Source organism: Anser anser (assembly GCF_964211835.1).
Source record: "Anser anser genome assembly, chromosome: 1".
Lineage (NCBI taxonomy): Eukaryota > Metazoa > Chordata > Aves > Anseriformes > Anatidae > Anser > Anser anser.
This window is the reverse complement of record NC_139720.1, coordinates 212,375,422-212,391,568: the sequence shown is the minus strand read 5'-3', so window position 1 is coordinate 212,391,568 and position 16,147 is coordinate 212,375,422. Positions and strand designations below refer to the sequence as shown.

The 16,147-nt window shown below is 47.2% G+C and overlaps 1 protein-coding gene across 1 annotated transcript in view; it reads left to right on the top strand.

Moving 5' to 3' along the window:
• The window catches only part of MYO7A (myosin VIIA), a 94,899-nt gene that overhangs the window by 59,836 nt on the left and 18,916 nt on the right, over positions 1–16,147 (top strand). Inside the window, exons 19-30 of the mRNA XM_083816541.1 lie at positions 1,289–1,447; positions 1,771–1,863; positions 3,644–3,738; positions 5,938–6,022; positions 6,935–7,153; positions 7,313–7,420; positions 7,983–8,192; positions 8,743–8,946; positions 9,756–9,932; positions 10,468–10,557; positions 11,821–11,948; positions 13,177–13,303. Of these exons, the coding sequence (XP_083672667.1) occupies positions 1,289–1,447; positions 1,771–1,863; positions 3,644–3,738; positions 5,938–6,022; positions 6,935–7,153; positions 7,313–7,420; positions 7,983–8,192; positions 8,743–8,946; positions 9,756–9,932; positions 10,468–10,557; positions 11,821–11,948; positions 13,177–13,303 (1,695 nt within the window). The remainder of the gene's footprint in view (positions 1–1,288; positions 1,448–1,770; positions 1,864–3,643; positions 3,739–5,937; positions 6,023–6,934; positions 7,154–7,312; positions 7,421–7,982; positions 8,193–8,742; positions 8,947–9,755; positions 9,933–10,467; positions 10,558–11,820; positions 11,949–13,176; positions 13,304–16,147) is intronic.

Here is a 16,147-nt window from a genome sequence, read left to right as displayed (position 1 = left end):
TACTTTGGGAAAAAAAAATAAAAATTGTTTGCATCGGGAGCTTATTTGCAAGCCCACAAACATGGTGCAGGGAGAGAGGAACGCACAACACCTTCCTCTGCACCTATCCAGCCCCCAGTACCCACATTAGACGAGGACAGCTTGAGTCCAAACCCAGATGATGCTACCTTCTGCCTTTTTCTCCCTCATCTGTTATCTTCTCCTGGGATCAGGATCTGTCTCACTCCATTCCAGACCTCTCAAAGTGGCTGCTATGACCTACTCCAAAAGCTATTGTCAGGACTGGGAACTTAGATGATGTATTTTAGATGCTCATATCTGCATGTGCTCATACTTTAGACAGCTGAAGGGAGGGCCTTTATTTTACACTTGGGCTAAACTCTGTTCTGATGCTTCCAGCAGACAACTTCAGGCTGCAAGAGGGTGTCCCGGGGGCTCCAGGATCCTCCCCAGTGCACTGAGGCACCAAGCCACCAGCAGGGATTTTTCTGAGCCTCCCTTCACTTCAGCAGCCAGCTATCAGCATCCCTAATTCTCCTCCCTGAGGTGCCCCAAGCAAAGGAGAGCAGCCAGGTTCATTAGCAAACATCTGCAAGGACTGCATTGCTTTGCAACTACCTGCTGCTTCTTAGGAGCAGCCATGGGCACTGCCCTGAGATTTGTCCCTTCCCTAAAACCCTCTGCTGGTCTCTGGTCTGAGCCGTTCATTTTTACCTCCTTGGATGTCTTCCTGGATATAAGGGGTGGTTTAAAGATACCAGGCTGAGCTCAGGGCATCTACAAGGCTGAACTCTTTTTCTGTGTGACTTTGGCGAGCCACATGTCCTAACTCAAAGGGTTCAGGCACCATAAAACCTTTCGGTGTCCAAGCCTTTACTGATCTAGTCCTTGGCTTCCTCTGCCTTCAAAATGGCACTGCCCTGACTGCTGTGATCACGCCGGTAAAGCTCAGAGCTGCCAGCAGAAGTCAATGACCACGAGTGGTCACTACGAGGGTGACTGTGGTGTGGTCTCACTTTCCCAAGGTGATGTTCACCATTGCATTGTGTCCTCTAGTTCTCTCTGTCCCATTTGCAGCATGTAGGACATACGAAGTTCTGCAAAGGAGAATTGAATAAAAGGGGAAAATATTCTAGGATCAGGCCCATAACAGCCAAGGCTCCTATAGCCTTGGGTCCACCAAGTGAAGGGTTTGGGTGGGTGCGTGACTTCATTGCACTACACAGCTCCTATGGCCAATCCAGGCCAAGATGTGCAATCAAAGCACCAAGTCCTGTAACTTCCCCAGCTGTTCGACCGGGAGCTGTGCGTCCGGCAGCTGAGGTACTCGGGGATGATGGAGACCATCCGGATCCGCCGGGCTGGCTACCCCATCCGCTACACGTTTGTGGAGTTCGTGGACCGGTACCGTGTGCTCATGCCCGGCGTGAAGCCAGCATACAAGCAGGTGAGTACCTTTTTCCATTGCAAACACTTACTCTCTGCTGGTCTCTCTGGAGGTATTTATGGGGAGTGCATCCTTTCCAAAAGTAATCATGCAGCATCAGATTCCCAGATGCTGTGGTGGTGCTCTGGGCTTTAAAAAGTGGAGGAAAAATGCTAGGGACAAGGAGCTGAGTACCAAGGGGCCATATTCAGCCCATCTCACTCACCCTATACGCGGTGAGAAGCTTATTAGCAGAAAACTGCTGGAAATGAGACCAGAAATGGCCACCATTGAGCAGCAGGGGTGAGGATGGTCCTGCCGAACACCACCCCGCTTCCCACCAGGGCGACCTGCGTGGGACGTGCCAGCGCATTGCTGAAGCGGTGCTCGGAAAGGACGACGACTGGCAGATCGGCAAGACAAAGATATTCCTGAAGGTATGGGCTCTTGGCGTCCCCCCCTGCCATCTGGGACCCTTGCCCTTACGGTCTCCTACCAACCCCTTTCCATCGCAAGATGTGTCCCTTATCCGTGGTCTCTGGCCTGGCCTGGCAGGAGGCAGAAAATGAGCCAAGGCAGGATATTTGGGGCCAGTTTAGGAAGCAGTGGGCAGGAGGAAGTCCTGACACTCTGCCAGCACTGATGCATGCGTGGAGGCAGAAATAGTCACGTTCAACGCATAGCCTTTTTCCTCCTGGGCTGTGACGCACTGTCTCATCTCCTGCCTTCACCCAAAAGGCACAGCAGCAGGAGGGATGTCCACGCAGAGCCCTGCAAAGAGGGGGACTGAGAGCACAACAAACTCACTTTGGTTTTGCACTGTCCTTGCACAATACAGGATTAGCCTACAGCTTCCCTCTCTGCATCAGTTTGGCTATCATGGAGCAGCCCAGCATTTCAGGTCCCCGTGAGATGAGAGCAGCCACTTCCCATTCACGCTCCTTGCTCCTTACAAACCCATTCCTGCATTGCCCCTAGGAGAGGAAGCTGAGCTGGCAAGGGACCAGGATGGAAGCAAAGCTTTCTCTCAAGCAAAAATCTCAGCAGAAAACCCTGGTGGCTCATATCTAAATAACCCCCCCAACCCATCTCCAGCACGAACACCCTCATCCCTTCCCTAGAAGCTGTTCCTACTAGTCGCTCTTTCCAGTGCTTGTTATCAAGATCTCACAGCTGTTAGGGCAGGAAATGGAGAAATTGGGAGGCCCTGAAGGGCAGCGTGAGGTCGAGCAAAGCAGGAAACGTGCAGAGTTGCCTCCACTGCACCCAGCATGCTGGGCCCAGGGCTCAGCATGCTGCAGCCAGGAAAGAAAGTGGAGTTTGGTGTGGGAGGAATCAAAAGAAAGCTTAGGATGGTGCATCTGAAAGTTTCAGGGCAAGGAAATTCCATGTGATAAAGCCTTTTTGTCCTTGGGTGTGGAGGCATTGCATCTTTTGCTGGAGGGAGAAAAAGGTTTTGTTTCCAAACCTCTCCAGTGCTCCTGGGAGCTGGTCCCATGGCGGAAGGTATTAGATGAGAGCTTTGCATGGAAGACCAATGTAATTTGGATGCTTTCAGACTATAAAGCATTATATATCTGTCTTCTTCCTGCTCTGGTTCACTTGGGAATGAAGACAGTGGATCGCTAGGATCTATATTAGGATTTCCCCAGAAAATAGGTGGGGTATGTTTGGGAAGGAAAATGACCCAAGAGTTTATTTTGGACATCTTCTCTGGGGAAGGGCCTCATAGCACCCTGCCAGCCACACCTAAATAAGAGAACCATCGAATCACCGAATGGTTTGGGTTGGAAGGGACCCTGGCCAGGGCCTCAGCGCCCTCAGAGGGAAGAATTTCTTCCCAACGCCTCCCCGAAGCCTCCCCCCTGCCAGGCTCCAGCCGGTGCCCCTCGTCCTGTCCCCCCAGCCCTGACAAAGAGTCCCTCCCCAGCTTCCCTGCCCCCCCTGCAGGCCCTGGCAGGCCGCTGGCAGCTCTCCCCGGGGCCTTCTCTTCCCCAGGCCCACCACCCCCAGCTCTCTCAGCCTGGCCCCACAGCAGAGTCCAGCTTCTCACCCCCCACCACCCCCAGGTCCCTCTCCTCAGGGCTGCTCTCCAGCCATTCTCTGCCCAGCCTGGAGTTGGGCTTGGGATTGCGCCGGCCGTCCTGCAGGACCTTGCACTTGCACCACCTCAAGCAGATGGAGATCTTCTGACATGGTTGTTGGTTCCTCCCTCAGGATCACCACGACATGCTGCTGGAGATTGAGAGGGACAAAGCCATCACAGACAAAGTCATCCTCATCCAGAAGGTCGTGCGTGGGTTCAAAGACAGGTAGGTGTGAGCCCTGCTAGCTCCTGGAGGTGGGCTAACAAGCAGATCTTGGGGGAAACGTTGCTCCCTCCATGCCTGTCCAACCTGCCCTGAGTTTAGCTGGGGAGAGGGGACTTGGCACTCAGCTGCAGCAAGTATTGGAGGAAAATAGTAAAAGAAACCAGAGGAAAACAGTATTAGTTGCCTCAAATACGGACAGAATAGGACCTTCTCTCCCTGTTCAGTGTTGACTTCAGGGGAGCTGATGCTTGCTACATCAACACAGTAGTGGGACTCTGCTGAAGGCAATGCTAAGCCTGCAGTCTTATGGGAACCCCACAAGGCTGTAATGGGGTTATCAGGTCCTCCGTAGTGACTAACAGTGTTCTCCACAAAGCCAAAGGAGCTTTTTACAAGCTCCCTTTGTAAACTGGTTGCCACAGACCTGCGAGGAGGGCAAGTAGATGGACCTTTGGAAGCTCATGGCACAGTTGTGGAGGGCAAGGGGGAGCCACAGCCACGTCCACGCTTCATGCACAGACGAGGGACAGGAACATTTCTTGGGGCTTTGTGCTCTTTGTCTGAGCTATGGCTGTAATTTAGGCTGGGCCTTAGATTTTGAGAAAAAGTCACGTGCCAAATAACTCTGAGAAGCTTTGTCACCTTATAGAATGATAGATTCACCAAATGGTTCGGGTTGGAAGGGACCTTAAAGACCACCTAATTCCAACCCCTGCCATGGTCAGGGACATGTCCCCCCAGCCCAGGCTGCCCCCAGCCCCATCCAGCCTGGCCTTGGGCACAGCCAGGGCTGGGGCTCCCCCAGCTCCGCTGGGCAGCCTGGGCCAGGGCCTCAGCGCCCTCAGAGGGAAGAATTTCTTCCTTATCGCCAATCTAAACCTGCCCTCTTTCAGTTTAAAACCACTCCTTCACTTCACTCCCTGATAAAGAGTCTCTCCCCATCGTTCTTGTAAGCCCCCTTTAGGTACCAGAAGGCTGCTATAGGACCTCCCCACAGTAATCCTACAGAGACTTCCAAGACCTCCTGACGCTTTTGTCCCCAGGGTGTCTAAGCACAGGACCAGACCAGTCTAAGCATCACGCAGGGAGCAGACGAGGGTAGCAGGGCATAAGTTTGTGTTTACAAAACACAGTGAGACACAGTGAGAAAGTGAGAGAAATTCTTAAAGGCTGTCAGGAATTATGGTCTATCCTTAGTCTACTTAAATAAGATTTAGAAATGAAGCAACTGTTGTGATGAGAATCAGAATTAAAAAAAAAAAAAAAAAATTTGCATGGTTTGGTTTGCTTGTTTGTAAAAAATGTAAATAAATGTAAATGTAAACAATGTAAATAAAGCTTAGCCAAACAAACCTGTTTCATAGTAATTCTGTAAAAATAAATTATCCAGTAATTGATATTAATTACAAGTTAGTGTGGTAGCAGTATTAGTAGCTAGGGGAAGCAGATTTAAAATTTTGCTCCTTTTTTTTTTTTTTCCCTACTAAAATCTTATTTTTGACATCTAAAAGAACAGAAATTATGACTAGTAAGGACTTTTATATATAAAATTCAGACATGTTACTGAAATTAATATAATATGTTCTTGAATAATTATTGCTAGTTTTTATTGCTTTTATTGCTTTTATATTTTATATATTGCTTTTATATATATTTTTACATATTTATATATATAAATATTTATATTTATATATATGCTTTTATATAATATATTGCTATATTGCTTTTATATTTTATTTTATTTTATTGAATAATTATTGCTAGTTTTTGTTATCCTTATAGCTAATATATTTTGGTAGCAGGGTGGTGTTGCTGGAGTTTACTCTTGATAGTTTAGAACATTTAGATCATTTATATCCATTTGCAGGTGGCTGGGATGGAAGCAGGGAGAGCGGACAGTGAGACAATTTCAGAGGAAAGAGGAGGTTGCAAGGGGGGGAGAGCAGGGACTATTACCAATATCTCCTGCTCCACCCATTCCCATGTATGAGCCTGTGGAGATCTATCAGAGAGAGCCTCTACAGACCTTCCTGTAAAGGCAAAGAATGTTGGGGAGGAGATATGTTCAGGCCAAAAATGTAGAGTTTACTCCACCCAGTTGCTCAATTTAAAGTCTCCAAAGAATGAGGCCCTGGAGATGATAATTTGGAGATGATAACTGTCCAACCACAGACACAAGTGATGAAAATGCCTTTTCAGGTCCAATTTCCTGAAAGTGAGAAACTCAGTCCTGATGATTCAGAGATACTGGCGTGGACATAACTGCAGGAAGAACTACGGTGCTGTAAGTATGTGGGTGCTTCCTCACACCTGTATCTTCCTCCTTCTTTCAGGTGGGACCTAAATTAGAGTGTCCTGGTTCAATCTGCCCCACAGGGTTGAGATGTTTAGGTTGGCAGGATGAATGGAATTGTGATTTTGATGCTTTGCCTTCTCATCAAAGAGAGCACCTAACCACCTTCTCACTGACCTTTTTCCTCATAACTTAGATGTCCATTGTACCAAATGGTCACTTGGTGTTTTAAAAGTCTTCCCGCAGTTTCCAGGTGACTGAAAACTCAGAAGCAGCTTCCTCTAAAAAATGGACTCCATCTCCAGGTGTGACCAAATCTGCAATTAGGGCTTTCTCCCAGCCTCTCCTCAGCCCAGTCCATGGCCCTGTTTTAGCTGCCTCTGATCTAACATTGGGTCTTTCGGGAAGCATGCTGGGGTCCAAAGTGTTCGATATCATCCTCAGAGACAGCAACATGATAGGAATAACCATTTCCTGACTGCTCAGGGTGTTGCCTCCTTCCACAGAAGAGATCCTTGGCTACCAGGCAGGAGGTCTGCAGGAGCAGTGATTAGCAGGGGAACCCATGGGAGGTGCTGGAACTCCATGGGAGCAGCCTTCTGGCATGTAGCTACCTTGATATGAGGAACCAGACCTCCTGAAGCCTCTTAAAGGGAGAAACATTATCACTCAGTGGGGAAGAAACTCCCTTCATCCTTCCTCAGCTTTGAATCCATGCAGCAGCTGGAGGGCTTCATTTCTCCACCTTCTTGGAGAACCTCCCTCCCTCCCGAAGGCTTGTCCTGGAGGGAGCTGATTTCTTTTTAACAGCCACGAAGGAAGGAGATTAGCGAGGGAAACCTGTTTAGGGTGGACAAGCCTGTGGGCTGTGATGGACTGGTTTCATCCCGCTCCCTCTTGCAGATGCGGATCGGCTTCCTGAGACTGCAGGCCCTCTACCGATCCCGTAAGCTCCACAAGCAGTACCACATGGCCCGACGGCGCATCATCGAGTTTCAGGCCCGGTGCCGGGGCTACCTGGTCCGCAGGGCTTTCCGCCACCGCCTCTGGGCTGTCCTCACCATCCAGGCCTATGCCCGCGGCATGATCGCCCGAAGGCTCTACAAGCGCCTCCGAGGAGAGGTGAGTACTGAGGAGGAGAAGATGGCTGTGAAATGGATGTGGGGACAGGGGAGACAAATAGCTCCTGCCTCACATGTTTGTGGGGCTGGTGTTTAAAAAGCACCAAAAAAATCCAAAAAGCAGTAAATGTTTAGAGGGGCTCCTGTGTTTATTCACCAGTATCATCGGCGCCTGGAAGCAGAGAAACTTCGGCTGGCGGAAGAGGAACGGCTCCGAAAGGAGATGAGTGCCAAGAAAGCCAAGGAGGAAGCAGAAAAGAAACACCAAGTACGCCAAGACTGCTCTCTTTCTGAGGCTCTGTATCACCATTTTCCAGGGCTTGGGTTTGTTCTGTTTAGGAGGATTGCCAAAAATATCTGAGACATTTCTGCCCTGCTTGACCTATTTGTATTTAATTCTCTAAAGACCTTTGTGTTCTAACTAGACTGAAGCTGCTCCAGAATTTCTGATCTGCTGCACAGGAATGTCAGAGATTATGGTTATTATTTGCTTCCTTTTGGTCTTGTATGAAGGCTGAAGGGGGAGTTGGCACACTGTGTAGATAATGTGTGTGTGTGCATAGGTAGATATATAGAAGGAAAAAATAACGTAAGTGGAGTCTCTGTGCATGGACCAGAGACTCAAGGCAGGCACTAAGGAGGGAGAAAACTCTACTGCTTTGTCCTGCAGTTAGGAAGCTGAGGCATAGACATGCTACTGGTTTGCTCCAAGCCACATTCCTGGCATAGTGCCCCAAGCACCGGGCACTCTGCCTTGCAAATCCAGGCCCTGCGGAATTCAGAGCTGGCTCTTTGGAGGCAGTTCAGTCATTGCATGTGTCCCCCTCCAGGTACGCCTGGCCCAGCTGGCCCGTGAAGATGCGGAGAGAGAAGTAAAGGAAAAGGAGGAAGCACGTCGGAAGAAAGAGCTTTTAGAAAAAATGGAGAAAGCTCGCAACGAGCCAGTGAATGACTCAGATATGGTGGACAAAATGTTTGGATTCCTAGGGACGACCTCCTCCCTGCCTGGCCAGGAGGGGCAGGCACCCAATGGCTTCGAGGTACTGCAGACATACACAAGCCTGGCTATAACATGAAAGGCTTTAGGAATACAAGAATTTATCAGGGTAGAGTGAGGCAATCCAAAAGGGGATCTCTGAAGGCTTCCTTCAAGAATTCCTTCCTTTTTCACGGCTACAGAAGTTTGCCATGTGGTGGTTGGGGCAGACATGCAGTCTGCAGGCTTTCCCCGGGGCTGCTGCATGGAAGGGAGCAATATTGCTATAAGATCATTGAGGACCCGTAGCCTCTGAGATGTTCTCCCTCGTGGTTCATTACATTTAGCTCTTGGACACCTTTTACCTTTTACCCATGGTGGGAGTGGGGCCACACTTAATGTTTCTCCTACTGATCTGGGGATGTTGCTGGGCAAAAGCACGTCCTACAGGACTCAGGCTTTGTTTGGGCTCCATAGTAACATTTCTTGGTTTTCCCCCCAGCTGGCTTTTCCTTTTGGGGTGGAAATCAGATAGGCAGACAAGTCAGGACCAAGGGGAAAGAGTAGCTCAGCATCCAAAGCCATGCTGAGCACCTGACGTCCTTTCCCACCAGGATCTTGAGCGAGCCCAGAAGGAACTGGAAGAAGAAGACCTCGATGCAGCATTGCCTCTCCCTGAGGAAGAGGAGGAAGATATTTCAGAGTACAAATTTGCCAAGTTTGCTGCCACATATTTCCAGGGCACGACAACACACACCTACATTCGCCGGCCTCTCAAGCAGCCTCTCCTGTACCACGAGGATGAAGGAGACCAGCTGGTGAGGAAGGGGATGAAAATCCTTGAGCAGGGTGGTTTGGAGGAAGCCTGGGGAGCTCTTCACCCAAAGGGCACCAGTTTGCCTTTGGGATACATTGATGTAGTTCAGTGGAGAACACAGCCTTCATCATGTGTTGGTAAACACTGTCCCACCAGCATGCTTTGAAACAAGACAGCAAGCATTAGAGGGACATAGTGGTGAGTCCTTCTCTGTACCTCGATATTCATGTTAAAACAGTTAATAAAGTATTCTGGGCTTAGGGCATGGACGATGAAAATTGTTGAGCTAGTACAGATGTTATTTGGCAGCTGCAAAAGTTGTTTCTTACCTCGCCAGGTACTCCAGTGCAGAGCTAGGAGAGGAGAAATGCTTGTCCTATAACCAGAAGTACAAGGGCAGAAGTGCACTGAGCCCACATGGCTATAATGAACATTACATTGGCCGTGAATTTGCCTTCTCTATGGTTCTCCTCTTCTGCAGTGGGTTAGGAGTTCTCAGTCACTGCTTCTCTGTAAGGGTGACATCTCCTAGCCAAGAAACAAGCCCCTCGTATGTTGCACAAACGCGGTCATGATGGCATGAGCACATGAGCCTGACCTTGTGGTCCTGGCCACCAGCCTGCCCAGCTTTTGCTCACTCAGATGAGGAACGTGTTGCAGGCAGAATTGTTGTGTGGGGTGCAGGAAAGTGTTTTGTCTCCTGCAGATGTACAGGGAAACCACAGTGGTGATCCTGATGGATTCAGCATGGCTTGACCACCCCCTCCACTGCTCTGCTGTGAGCTAAAGATTAAGTTTATTTTCCTACAGGCAGCACTTGCTGTGTGGATCACTATCCTCCGTTTCATGGGAGACCTCCCTGAGCCGAAATATCATACAGCCATGAGTGATGGTGGTGAGAAGATACCGGTGATGACAAAAATCTATGAGACTCTTGGGAAGAAGACCTATAAGAAAGAACTGCAGGCTCTGCAGGGAGAAGGAGAGGTAAATGATATGGCTGTAAGAGATTATATTTGTGTATTGGAAAGTGTTGGAAAGAAATGACTTGCAGCTGTGCCGCAGCCAATCTGTTTTCTAATTTCCTCTGCAATTATGCTACAAAGGGAGAATTGCCTGTGTGTCAGGTGTTGATCCTACACCTTCACACAGATAACTGAATGTCCCCCAGTAACATGGCTGGGGAAGTGCCTTGCTGTCTTTCATGGGGCTTTGATCTCCCTTCTCCTCCCTAAAGGGTACATGGAGGGAGTGCAGTGTCCTGTATCATCAGTCCCTCTTTTGGGGATTTTGTGTTGATCTGCTCTGGGAGAAAAAATTAAAAATGTGCCCTTAATCTGGGAGAAGGAAGTCAAGAGTTACCAGGAGATTAAGCTGTGGAAATCCAAAAAAAAAAAAAAAATAAAAATCGCTGTTGCATCCTCAGTGCATTCTCGGGTGTCTTTGGAGGACTTCATCTTAGGACTTACTCGGCAGGGCTCTTCATCTCACCACATTGCACTCCATGCCTCTTGCTTTGCAGAGTACTCACATTGATGGGCACAAGAAGAACAGTGTGCGGCACAAACTGGTCTCCTTAACCCTCAAGAAGAAATCCAAACTGACGGAGGAGGTGAGAGGAGACGCTTGGCCGCCTGGCAGCACAAGTGCCGTTGGATTGTCTGCAGCCCTCTCTGACTCTCTTCTGCTTTTCCCTAGACAACATAGAACCAGCCCTCCTCTGGGTTTGGCGCTACCTGTCTCTCTGCCTGAAAGATTTAAGGAGTGTTTAAGGGGAAAGGTTGGCTTCCCATGTCTCCTTGAGTCTGCACCTCGCGCCGGCCTCCCCTCGGCTCTCGTTCTCCATCCATCCAGCAGCTTCCCTCCCCTCTCTCACAGCCCTCCATCCAGCTGCCAATACCTCTCACCACTTGTGATGGTCTGAATGTTACCCCTGCTTTTAGTTTCCTGCCCTCCTCTGGGGCATAGGTAGCAGAGGTGTAGTATCCAAAAGCGCTCACCCGCCCTCTGCCTCAGCCCTTCTTCAGTGCTAGGGGCAAATTTCCCTAGGGGAGCAGTTAGTCCAAGCCGAGAGCTTTAGAAAATACCACCCCAAAAGAGTGAGGAGCAAAAAATCTTTTGGGTAGAGGGGTAAGAGCAAGGCAAAGATGTGAATTCAGTCTTCTTTTACACATTGCCTTGTGTCCGCTTCCAGAGCAGGCACCATGTCACCTGGCTGTAGCTGCTTGACAGCATGAAGATCTCTCTGATCTTCCCTTTAGAGCCAGTGGAGAGAAACAGAAGCCAATCCATGTTATCCTAATGTGGCTCTGAATGCACTCTAGAAATGCTCATCTCTCCCCGGTGGCTCTAAATGAAGAATGGGTTGACTAGCTGAGACAGAGAGCTGGTAGGTGGATGAATGCCAACCCTGTCTGCACAAAAAGCACCATGCTTATGTGCTCTTGGCTGCATCATTAGCATGGGGAGGGGGTCCATTCTGTTAGTTTTAACATTTTTTTTAATAAGATGGAGTTGAAAGGACAGGCCTTCCTTGGCAATAAGCTGAGGTTATTCCAATGACCCTTGGTGGCCCTCTCCCAGCTGTGGATCCAGCCCAGTGCTTGGTTGCAAAGGTGTTATTGTAGAAAACTTGGGCAAGGACCAAGCAGGTGGGAGCGTGACTAGGCAGAACCATTTTCAGCTTCACCAGTACGCAATTAAAGCCAACAAAGCCACAACCTCCCATCACTGATAATGTGTGAGATTGAAGAACTTCTGAGACCCTTCCTGGAAGGTGGAGGAGTCCTCCTGGGGGAGCACACCACACCTGGGGTGGGGTGGGGGGCCGTAGCAGCTAGCTGTACTGAACAAGAGCAATGTGTCTGGTTGGCAGGTGACAAAGAGACTTCATGACGGGGAGTCCACACTCCAAGGTAATAGCATGCTCGAAGACCGGCCCACCTCCAACCTGGAGAAGCTCCATTTCATTATTGGTAATGGCATCCTCAGGCCAGCATTAAGGTTAGAAATCAGGACAAAGGCATAAACATGCCATTCGTTTCGTTCCTTCTTCATTGAGCTATTCTCGTCCAATTGATGTTGATCGTGTGTGCAGCTCTGCAAAGCTCTCATTTTTCTAGTTGTGTTGTATGATGTGGGCTGGGCTGGGTCACGTTCCTTAGTGTTCATCTCAAGCCTGATCAAAAGACAACGCAGAGGGATTCAAAGGCTTCTGAAAGTGCTAGTGGCTGCTGGATTGGTTTATTAAGTCTCACTCTTGTTGTTCACCACCCTTTGTTTTCAGTTTCACCATTTAGACCTCTTCTGTTTCTATGAATATTTTAATGGCACAGAAGTGGAAAACTGAAATTTATTTCAGTTGCTAAATAAAGCATTCAAAATTTAACAAGTACCAAATTAAGGATGACTACATGTCTTTGGTTTAGCCCATTTATGTGTGTGTTGTAATGCAATCCATTTAATTTTTTCCTCCCACTTCACCAGGAAGCTGTACATTTCTGCACAAAGTCTGCTCCACAGGCAGTCCTGGTAGTGTACTTGTGGGCTTTTCCATGGCGTTTGTCAGCATAACAGGCTGGCTAACTAGTTTTCGCTGCCTCACATATAAAGGAGGAAGTACTGTTATCTCTCATTGTGCATGAGGAGAATAAAGGTTAAAGTCAAAAGTGGAAGATAATTCCCAAATTGAGATACCCATCGATGTATCAGAGAACATCTGTTTTTACAAAAGAGCTGGACAAACCTTGGCCTCTGCTGAATCTGATAGCTCCCAAGACTTCCACAAAGCAAGTTCAGGTGTCCTAAGAGTAACAGCCAGCAAATGAGGACTCCAGGCTGGTGGCCCTCTATGAAAGTTAGTTTAGGAGACTCACTTGATATCACTGGGAAACCTTTGTAAGACAGACTCCATCTACCAGAGTTGACATTCAGAGACCTGAACATTACCACTGCCTTTTACTCCTCTTTTCTCTAAGAAGCATTGGTCAACTTTGGAAAATCTTATCCAAAGCACAGGGAAAATTCAGTTGACGTTACAGAACTGGTGAAGGATGGCATTTTAGAGAGTGCGATGACCAGAGTGGCCATTGTTAGGAAAGTTAAATTGATATCCTTGCAATTCCAAAAGGAACCTTTAAGTATCACATGCAGGCAGGGTCTGGCTCTGTCTGCTCACACTGAAAAACGCCACCTTGTCAACTCTAATGTTTTATCTTCATTCTTATTGCAGGGATGAAATCTATTGTCAAATCTGCAAACAGCTGACCCAGAACCCATCCAAAAGTAGCCATGCCAGGGGTTGGATCCTGATGTCCCTCTGTGTGGGATGTTTTGCTCCTTCTGAGAAGTTTGTAAAGGTAAATTGTAGATGATATTTATCTTAGGTATTACCTGCTGATACATTTTCTTTTCCATCCTTGGGACCAGCTTTTCCCTTGGGTTTGACAGTGAAAGAAATCCTGGTCTTCAGCTCTGTCAGGAATGACAATGATATAAAGTTCCTAATCAGGAAGAAAAATGTATATGATCCCAAGCTCAATGTCTAAAGTTAGTCAGATGAATTACTCCTAAGAAACGACTCTTTCTTTCCAGTGACTCTAAAGGGAAAGTAGACAACAAATTCAGATGATGCCTCCTGTGCTCTAGATGAACATCATTGATTAGGTGACTTCTGCTCAGAAACTGGATTATCAGAGGTCACAAGTGGAATTTGCACAGCTAGAATGCCCACATTTCTCCCGTTTCTCCCATCCAAAGGTCTATGCATTCAGTCAAGCACCTGCTGGCTTTGCCAGTATGATGTAAGGCATGTCCTCTAATTTGTCAAGGAAGAGTACTATGTGGCAAATTATAAATACAATTTAATATAAAAAATTGCACATAGAAAGGGAGAGGTTTAACTCACCTGGAAGTATGTTTGCATAGCTTTCTGCATACTTGCTCCACAGTGTCTCATACTGAAATTGTTCAATTCTTTAGACAGACACCTAGGAGATGAAATAGATGCTAAGGGGACACCTCATTGCTCTATACAGATACCTGAAAGAAGGTTTTAATGAGGTAGGCATCAGTCTCTTTTCTCAGGTGACAAGAGATCAGACACAAGGAAACAGCCTCAAGTTGCACCAGGGCAGGTTTAGGTCAGATATCAGGAAGAATTTATTGGTGGAAAAGATGGCTAGATACTGGAACAAGCTGCCCAGGGCAGTGGTGGAGTCACCATCCCTGGAGGTACTTAAGAGATGTGTGGATGTGGTGCTTAGGGACATGGTTTAGAGGTGGACTTGGTAGTGTTGGGTGATGGTTGGACATGATGATCTTAAGGGTGTTTTCCTCCTGACTGATTCTATGATTCTCTCATTCTATGTGATGTATCTTCAGAAGCAGTGTGGATCAGCTGGACTGAAGTCAGTGGGAGATAGGTGGCTTACAACATTGAAAATATATTTTTTTTCTTAAGGATTTTATTTTTTTCTTGGGCAAAGTCCATGTTTTGTTCCTAGATTTGAACAGCCTGCCTTTGAAATGATTTATACACCTCAAGTCTGACGAACACCCACAGGGCCACTCAAGTTAATCCCATGACTAAGAGTTTGGCTAGCTCAGGGCAAAGGGCTCAGTTCTTTGTCTTTGCTTTGCCATGACATGAAAAGACTTCCTTTGTCCTCCCTCTCAGATCTTTGAATGTTGGAGCCTGGACCTGCTCCCAGGCCCACTGGAGATAAAGGTGTTCCATTAGTTTCCATAGATATCAGATCAGGTCCTCAGTACTGAAAAAGCCGAAGCCAAGAATAGAAATCTCTTCTTCATCCCCAGGCCCTGCCAGTATGAAATCTAATAAAACAGATAAATCACTGGCAAAGTGGCAGAAAATGAAATTATGTCTGGAAATGAGATCTGAGAAAGCATGTCACGGGAGATTGTGTGAATTTAAATCTTTAATAATGGAAAATTATTTTAGGTGAGTGAAGCACTTCTCAGAAATAATTTATGAGCAGCTTTGAAGCCTCAGGCATGTACTTTTGCCCAAAGTCCTGGTCCATGCTGAAATACAAGGCAATATTCCCAAAAGCTTTGGGGAAGGTTTTTGCTAATTCTGCTCTTACTCATCTTGGGCAGTAGATCAGCCCTTTTTTACACCTTGGGCTGCTGGGGACAAAAGGGAGTATTCATACCATCTAATTTCAGATACTTGCCTCCTTTTTATAGTACATGGAGAGAGAGGGGCTCCTCTCGAGGGCAATTCTGAGACCATAAGCCAGGGTCCCACTCTGAATCTCCTACCAAAAGAGTTTCTGTTCCCATGGGCAGCCTGTGGTGACCGAGGCTCCTTGAGTATGCGTGTGAACACCCCCTGCAGCCACACACTGTGGTTTGCCTTCCCAAGCTCCAGTTTTGCAAACAGCAATACATAGGCAATGACCTGGGCCGTGTCTTGGAGCTCCTCCGAAGCCTCTGTATTAATCCAGGGGGACACCAGTGATACCTTCCACCTTAAGATGATATGTTTCAAAATACAATATTCTCCCAATGAAATGTTGGTTCTGCCCCCCAACAGCATACTTTCCCATGCAGACCCACTTTTTTGTTTTGTAAAAAGCAGAGCAATAGTCAAAAATTTCAGGTGTTCAGTAAATGCTTCACTTTGAAGCTACATTAGCCCAGGCCACCTAGTTCAGCTCGATCTGGACTGGGAGACAAACACCACATCAGCACCAGACCTTACTATTGTGCTTTTAATCTATCAGTACCCTTTTTAAGGAGTTAGTAGTTGGCCAAATTCTGATTTACCATGACTTTACTGACTACTGCTTTAACCTTGCAATAGCTACAGCTGAATGATGATAGCCAATCATTATCAGCCAGTTAAGAAAAGGTGTTTTGTTAACCTCACCTATTTTTTAATTAATGCCTGAACTTATCTTTTAGCCGTAATTATCCACTGTTTTAATAGAAGAAAAAACACGTAAGGGTAAATATCTGTTAGCATTTCTTTCTATAGTTTGCCATGCAATGGAAATGTACTGTGAATGTTCTACCAGATTCCTGGTTACTTTTTTCCTGAACCTTTCATTTTGGGTTTAACTTTAATAACAGCAATGTTATGGAAAATAAGATGCAGAATTTCAAGAAAATGTTGTACCCTGAAATTGTTCCACAACTCTGAAATATATCAGTTAGGACTGAACATTTTGAGAAGT